At 45.5% G+C, this 8,186-nt stretch overlaps 2 protein-coding genes across 5 annotated transcripts; both read right to left on the bottom strand.

Annotated features, from left to right (window-relative positions):
- Positions 1-1,765: 1,765 nt before the first annotated feature.
- Positions 1,766-5,132, bottom strand: LOC125543197 (probable prolyl 4-hydroxylase 7). 4 transcript variants are annotated; one of them, XM_048706461.1, is made up of 7 exons: positions 4,961-5,132; positions 3,692-3,808; positions 3,382-3,439; positions 3,172-3,276; positions 2,745-2,802; positions 2,494-2,654; positions 1,766-2,334 (listed from the first exon to the last, which is right to left on the bottom strand). In XM_048706461.1, exons 1-7 carry the CDS (start codon positions 5,044-5,046, stop codon positions 1,972-1,974), a joined length of 948 nt encoding a protein of 315 aa, XP_048562418.1. In that variant the 5' UTR covers positions 5,047-5,132; the 3' UTR covers positions 1,766-1,971. The 4 variants fall into 4 exon arrangements, with proteins under 4 accessions (XP_048562418.1, XP_048562419.1, XP_048562421.1 ...); XM_048706462.1 differs by having other exon boundaries at positions 1,766-2,328; XM_048706464.1 differs by having other exon boundaries at positions 3,382-3,422; positions 4,961-5,096.
- Positions 5,133-6,177: 1,045 nt separating this feature from the next.
- Positions 6,178-7,265, bottom strand: LOC125548123 (zinc finger CCCH domain-containing protein 1-like). The gene is made up of 2 exons (XM_048711800.1): positions 6,756-7,265; positions 6,178-6,657 (listed from the first exon to the last, which is right to left on the bottom strand). Exons 1-2 carry the CDS (start codon positions 7,192-7,194, stop codon positions 6,413-6,415), a joined length of 684 nt encoding a protein of 227 aa, XP_048567757.1. The 5' UTR covers positions 7,195-7,265; the 3' UTR covers positions 6,178-6,412.
- Between the last annotated feature and the right edge of the window lie 921 nt (positions 7,266-8,186).

Raw genomic sequence — 8,186 nt, 5'->3', positions numbered from 1 at the left:
TCACAGGAACATAGCTAACACTCCGTACTATCCTTTATGTGGCATGTGTAATTCATGGAAGCATGCGCTAGTCGAATGTTCTATGGACATGTCAGTTTGGGCCCTAGCAAGGATGATATGGTGGAACATATGATAGTGACAAGGCTTACAAATGCAAAACTATGGCTAGCCACTATGCATGATTCGTTGCAGTAGGAGGATTTCAAAGAGACGATAGTAACCTTATGGGCAGTGTGGTGTGCATGTAGGAAAGCTATATATGAGTAGGGATTTGCTGATTTTAGACAAAGCAGTGGGGAGATATGGAGATAGAGGAGCAGCAATTGCGATTTGTCGGGATCATCTCGGTAACTGCTTGGGCTCTTCATCAATTACTTTTATGGGCATGACAGATGTATCAACTTAAGAAGCACTGGTTTACCGCGAGGGTTTGGCATTATCACTTGATTTGATATCACTCGGGTTATTATTTCTTCGGACAACGCCATGGTGGTCAAGGAGATTGAAGCAGTTGTTATTCAAGAAATTCGAGCTATTTCTGGAGAGTTTTTGGAGTGTAAATTTATACATGAGAGAAGGTCTAGAAACTTTGAGGCCGATAGTATAGGCTTTGGCAGGCATGTATGGTTCTTTCAACCATATGGTATTGTAACGATTCTGTTGATTTTGCTTGGTCAAGGAGATTGAAGCAAACCAAGGTGGGAAACATGCAGCTATTATTCAAGAAATTCGAGCTACTTCTGAAGAGTTTTTGGAGTATAAATTTATACATGAGAGAAGGTCAAGAAACTTTGAGGCCGATAGTATAGGCTTTGGCAGGTATGTATGGTTCTTTCAACCATATGGTATTGTAACGATTTCGTTGAATTTGCTTGAATAAAGAGTCGTTATACCCCTAAAAATTTACAGCCGTATCTGCTGGAGGCTGACTCTCCCAAAAATCAATTCGTTTGCTCGAGAGTCGTGGGGCATCTTGTAAACGATGCCAGCTTTAGAAGGTTCAACACTTTTCCCCTCAAAGAAAAAGAAGAAGGTTCAAACACTTCAACTGGCGGTCATAATCCATGGAACTAATTTCAACGGTCACTGACCAAAGGAATACAAAGAAGGGGGCCAGAAGATAATCCATGGAACTAATTTCAGCGGTCAGTGACCAAAGGAATACAACGAAGGGGGGCAGAAGATAAATACAAAGAAGGGGGTCAGAAGATAATCCATGGAACTAATTTCAGCGGTCAGTGACCAAAGAAGGGGGGCAGAAGATAAAAATTACGCCGTTGCCCGGGTCACCCGCGTGACAGGCGGGAATACTTACCACTATACTACAACGACTATGTTCTCCGAAAATAGAATTTACTGTATATTACCTGAAACATTAGGTAGCAAACACAGTTGTAGAATGTACTCCAGTTTATATCAATAGACTTTGCTCTGTGGCATGATGATTCCTGCAACCATACTTCCAACAGCCAACAGTTCTACGCAAGAGCCAAAGTTCACCATTGCAAAGCTACATAAAACCGATAGCTTGGATATGCAGGGGGAAAAACCAGCTACTTTTGAGTTTAGGAAGTATTATTTGCCCTATAATGCTAGATGAGTATTCTTACAGTAGATATGATCATATAAGAGTCCACACACGTTATAAATGTTCAAGCCAAAAACATGTTAGGCCCAAAATTATCCATGTACCCGAAAAGTTGCTGGATTGCAAAGATGCAGACAAGTGTGATTATGCATGCAGGCATTGTCTGACAGAACAAGATGAGGTCAGAATCATTTTTCATAACTTTATAAGAGTAGCCAATCCAATACCTATGTACTTACTACATTCCTGACAAGAGTAAAGATTATCTGCGGGCATTGCACAGTTTGCTGAATCATTTTCCACTTACAACACCAATGCCTGTATTAAACAACGAAAATGCTAAGAGACATCCCTAAGGGCAATGCACGAAAACAAAAAAAAATCTAGCACGCATGGCAGCTCTTCCTGCAAGTGCCATAGTAGTCTGAACTGCCAATCATAAACACAGGATTCTTGTCGCATTCGCCGGCAGCGGCCCAACTGACACAGTTACCATCTTCATCGGTGCAATCATCATCCTCGGATGCCGGCGAAGGTTTTGATTTATCGATCTTGCTTGCATACATATGTTTTATGGCAAGCCATTTCTCCCCTTCGACGACAGGACAGAACTCGTACTGACTGTCCTTGTCGGCGACTCCGCCAGGCCTTGAATTGAACAGCAGAACTGTGTTGCCCTTGACAGGTTTCACTGCATAACCAGCACATTCAGAAGGTGTCCCTTCCTTGGCTTGAGTATCCTTCAGCTGCGCACATATATTATATACAGATTATTATCTCCTTTTCACTTTTCAGTCAAGGAAACTACATAACAATGTCAGTGTGACTAGTCATTCTGATAAGGACTTTTTTTTTTATGATAAGGACTTCTTTTCACAAGCAAGACTGTGTGATAATGTAATTACCTCAGATCTGGGGAAAACAGTTTCACCACCTTGCTTGATATCAGAAAGATACATCAAAATGGTCACAAGCCTATTGGCACCACTGCTCGATTGAGTTTCTTCCTTGTTAGGGTCACTTTGGTTTGCTCCATACTTCAAAATCTGCATGCTCTCCCCATGCTCTGAGACCACTAAGAATGTCAACAGCCAGACACCTAGCAAGCAAGATTACACAGAATTACAGAAGAGTAATTGCAAGGAACAAGCGATACCTTTTGGAATAAAACTCCATAATGATATCCTATCTTCAATCTTCGAAACAACTATGTCCTTCAAAAGGAGTACAAAACATCAATTTTTAGAAGTAGAACAGTCCAGGGCTTAGTAGTAGTAGACCCTAATTTGATATACCTCAATTTATAAAAGTTTGACATCTACTACTATATATCCAAAAGAATGCGCACTTTCTTCACAGATTGCAATATCAAGAAAAACAATAACTCTGACCTCATTTAGTTACATGTCTGTTTATTCACAGGTAACACACAGCTAAGCATTAACTTACAGATGATATGGTAGAAGATTGTTAAATAGAGGGATTCAAGGTTTGTTTAATTTTATTTTTCTCTGTCTACATTTTCTGCATGGTTAGCAAAGAGCCAGTCATGAAAATATCATGAAAGCAGTATGTATGCTCACTTTGCTATCAGCCAGGCGAAATATGAGGCCTGCATCAATATTGTTCTGGGAAATATTTGTAGCACCATCATTAACAAGTACAGATGACCCTATCTTACCATGTGCCTGCAAGAATGAAAACATGACCTTCAATAACATGATGCAAGTTGTTTTTTTATAAATAACCTGAATACAAGGACTGAGCTGTGATACGGTTGATGGGAAAATTACCATAGATACTAAGTGGTCACACTCCATGTGAGAGAGAAAACCTTCATACAAGAAGACCCTAAATTAAGGAAAGAAACTTGGGATTTGTCCACATAAAAAGAAGTGAGCATCTGAGTACATACACAACTATAAGAGTATAAGTAGTTAATTACAGAAGATCTTTCATGCGCCACACAATTTTTTTTATAGAAAATGCACCACAAACTCATGGTAACAAATGCTTAACTGCCAGTACAGAAGAAAATCAAATGAGATGTTGTTTATGGTCCAGCAATAAAGGTACACATCATAATGAGGTGACGAGACAAACCTTGGATGCCACGAGAGTCGCTTTGATTTTGAAGGGTCAAAATCAACATGTGAGCTTGGAGTAAATGAACCATTTGTGGCGTTCAGTAATTTTGGTTGCGCAATATCCAGACCAAACCTGAAAAGGGTAATGATTGGATTGCACATTAATATCTTCCATGAGGGAACATCATATAATTGTAATTTACTTTCGGGAACTGGGCGTCGACCAATTGGCTAGAAGCACGTGTGCGGGTGCACGCCCAGCCTACCACCCGCGTTCGAGCCCTGTGCTCCGCAGGGGGTGCCTCATGGTTATTTCTAATTTAAAAAGCCACAAACATTTGGTGCACATTCGAGTAAAAAAGGTAATTTACTTTCTCACTAGAATTGACTTGGCTCTTTCTGTAGCTGATGCTAAATTTGCATTCTACTTCAGTGGCAATTGATAAGACTAAATCGGCAAGCTAAACTGTGTGATCATCAAAGTATTTCACTCAAGCTTCAAGCCAACAAGTAACCTAATGTCAGTTCGATAGAAGCACATGTGCGCGGGTGCACAGCCAGCCCACCACCAGCGTTCGAGCGCTGTGCTTCATAGGGGGTGCCTCATGGCTGTCTCTCAACTGAAAAAAAGGCACAGATATTTGGCGCGAAAGAGGCCACAGGCATTTGCCGCGTGTCCGAGAAAAGTTTGTAATACTTCCTCATTAGAATTGACTTGCCCCTTTCTGTAGCTGATGTTAAACTGGCATCCTACTTGAGTGGTACTCCCTCCGTTCGGAATTACTTGTCTCGGATATGGATGTATCTTCTAGATACATCCATATCCGAGACAAGTAATTCCGAACGGAGGGAGTAATTGATAAGACTAAAGTTGATGGTGTATACTGTATCTCCATCCAAGAATTTCACTCAAACTTCAAGCCAACAAACAAACCTAAGTGTCAGTTGACCATCTCACCCATTAACACAACATGGTGAGGACTCTGCTATTGCAGAGGCAAGACTGTGACCAAGACTACAAATCAATAGGCAGGGTTGGGGGACTTGACTTCATGGGTTGTTGGCCCTGCATTTACTATTGCAGAAACAAAGCTACCCACATCAACTACTGAACAAATCGAACCATAACTCAACAAAGATCCAATCCTAGAAACTGAATCAAAGCGGGCAGACACAGTTGATCCCGAAATAGAAAGACATCCTGGCCTTGTGGGGCCTGGTTACCCAAATCCAACCAGAGATCCTCACAGGCACATCAGATGGATGAAGAGGAAGAGGAGCTTACTTGCGAGAAGAAGCCAGAGCGCAGGGCGGGGCAAGCGCTAGACATGCTGCCACAAGCGCCAGCAGGGCTCCTGCTCCAGATCCCATGCTTCTTCCCCGTCAGCTATGGAGGACCGCAACTCTGCCCCTGGGATCCAGCCCCCTGCAAATGAACAGATCCGCATATCTCTCTCTGTAGTCTGTACTGTAAGCCATTGAGCGAGAAACAGGGGCCCAATGGGCCGTAAAAGCCCACCGAGAGCACAAACAGATGGCGACTCTTAGACACATGGCGACATGCTCTGATAGACTGTAATATGGCTATAGTAATTGCTTGCAACATCCCTGACGCTAGGCTTTGGCTCATGGTGATGATGGACTCATTGAAGGAAGATGACTTCGTTTTGCTGCTGGTGACTTTATGGTCAATATGGTGGGCTAGGAGGAAGGCCATACGTGAGCAAGAATTTCATTCGCCGCTGTCGACTTTCAGCTTCATTCAGAAATTCCTTGCAGACCTTGCCTTAATTCCTTGCCGGCCTGCCGGGACGGCGACCTCCACTGTAGTACAACAACCTACAGGGACAGAAGGAAAACCTGGACTCTGCCTCTGGAGCCTGGAGGGACACTTTAAGCTGATGGTTGATGCTGCTATCTCAAAAAATAATTACAGAGGATGCATTGCTGTCATCTGCCGCGATGAACTGGATCACTATCAAGGCTCATCTGCGGTTGTGCTTCAGGATTTGGTTCAGGCCGAGACGCTGGATGCTATGGCATTTAGCGAAGCTTTTGCGCTAGCATCAGATATACTCCCTCCGTTTCAAAATAGATGATCCAACTTTATACTAACTTTAGTAAAGTTAGTATAAAGTTGGGTCATCTATTTTGGAACAGAGGAAGTATATATCAACAAGGTGCAGGTTGTTACTGATTGCTTATCTACTATCAACCATCTGAGGGGCCTTTACCTTGGACAAAGTGCAGAGATTATATCAGATATAAAGAAGAAGGCGGAGGAGTTTGCTGCAGTAAAGTTCAGGCATGAAAGAAGAGAGAAATTAAAACTGGGAGACACATGAACTCGCGAAGGCCGCTGTTAATCTTGATTTGGGGCGCCATTTGCGGCTCTTAGCTAGACCCGACGTCTTATGTATGACACTGCAGGTGCTGATTGAATAGTATTCTTTCCACACTGATAAAAAAAGATGATGATATAATACAACGACATTGGTTTATTCATACGAATTACAGTACATAGGATTTGCATGCACTACAACAGTTGGAATTACACAACGCAGATAAATACCACCATGCTACTAAACAAAAAAGATAAATACCACCATGGTAAATTTATTCACTTTCAGACAAGATCAACCCGTCCCCTTTTTGTTTTGTTGCTATGTATCAGCAATGTCAATCATCTACTATATGGGTATGCGACCATGGTGGGTGGACGGCTGATCGATCGGTCTCACTCCTCCTGCTCCTTCTGCTCCGGCCAGTCGCCGTAGATGCCGCCGATCTTCCGTTGGCTCATGAGCATCAGCCTGTTGGGCTTTTTGCCACCGTTCTCCTCGGTCATCTGGGCAAGACGATCACGCGTGGCCGGGGTTATCACCGGCGGGTACGGGTACGCCCTGGCGGTGCCCGGGGCGGCGTAGCGCGGCCCTGGGGATGTCAGCACCTTCTGGTCCCCGGTGAGGCGAATCGCGTGACCTGACAAGAAAATCGAGGGCATGTTTCGTGAGATCCGGACCCCATCGGCCATGCACACGTGCGCGATCTAGGTGGGTAGCTTAGGGAGCGGGGCGTACCTGATGGTGCCGCGTGGGGGAAGGCGCACCTGTCCCCGAAATGGCAGGTGCCCGTGTCCCTGAAGTTGAAGCACACCTTGCCGCCGCCGTTGACAACCCTGCCGCCGCCGGCGACGGCGAAGCCGCCGACAGGGGGGACCGGCGGGCGAAGCTCGGCGCGGCCGTGCGCGTAGGTGCAACTGTCCTCGTACATGCAGCGGCCGGTGTCCTCGTACTTGTCGCAGAGCCTGGTCTTGAAGTACAGCTTCTCCGGCGGCGCCTCCATCTCCATGTGCGGCCCCTGCCCCTGCCCCTCCCCCTCCGCGTCCACCAGCACCACCGCCTCCACCGACCGCGGCGGCCTCGCCGTCGCCGAGGACAGGACGATGACGTCCTCCCCCGAGCGGCGGGTCGGGGCGCCGTTGAAGGCGTTGGCGGCGGCGTGGCTCTCCCCCTCCATCGCTAGCTACTGGCTGGCGGACTAAACCCTAGGTTAGCGCAGCCGAGTAGAAAGATTTGTCTAGAGGAGTGAGGAGGAGCAGGTGTGGAGAGGGACTGCGAGATGACATGAATTTATAGCGACGGAGGGGCTCGGTTTCTGGGGGTGCGCCGGCCTCCGCCCTCGGGATCGGGTTGGGAGCAATTAATCGCTTCCAATCTGTGCTTAGCCTGGCCGCTGCTGGCTGTGCGCTGAGGATTTTGTGCGAAATTAATCGGGAATTTCAGTTTCGGTTTGCATTCAGCATCCGAGATCGGGCGCGCGGTGCAGTCGTCCGCTGCTTCGGGGTGTCCCGTGGAGAGTGTGCATGCGTCCGGAAGGTGATGGTGGTGGTGCTCCTGCGTCGACGAGTTGGGCCTAAACGCAGAGCGAAGAAGGCTGCTACTATGTGTGAGTGTGAATTTCGATGGCATTGGGCCCGTGTTGAATGGTCCTCAGATCGGTAGCTCCACTGCCCAAAGTTCACAAGGCCCTGTGGTGTTTCACATTGCTTTGCAAAGCACAGCAGAGTGCAAGTTTCGCTAAAAAAAAAGTTTCGCTAAAAAAAAAGAAACAAGGAACAAACCAAGCACGCTGTGGAATCTCATTTGTGGCAAATCCAGTGAGATTTTTTTTACCAGAGCTAGTGACACGGTAGGGTGTTTCACCACCACCTTGGGGTAGAAAGGAAAAAGGTTAAAGAGAGTGCTAAAGAAAAAATATACTACCATGGTGTAGTTGTCAAGGTATTGCAGCACACCCCAAACCGTAGATGTAGAAGATTTGCCTTGGTCCCAGCCATCGATGCTATTTGGTTGGTTGAACAACTTAAAATAGATGATTATCTCTCTTTCAAAATATATCGATGCTATTTGGTTGGTCGAACAACATAAAATAGATGATTATCTCTCTTTCGAAATATTTCAGGCGGCTATAGTAAGGATATCAAAGAAGAGTTTCCCATGGTAGCCAGC

This window comes from Triticum urartu, chromosome 3 (assembly GCF_003073215.2).
Source record: "Triticum urartu cultivar G1812 chromosome 3, Tu2.1, whole genome shotgun sequence".
Lineage (NCBI taxonomy): Eukaryota > Viridiplantae > Streptophyta > Magnoliopsida > Poales > Poaceae > Triticum > Triticum urartu.
Note: the sequence above shows the minus strand (reverse complement) of the source record. Positions and strands in the feature narration are given on the sequence as shown.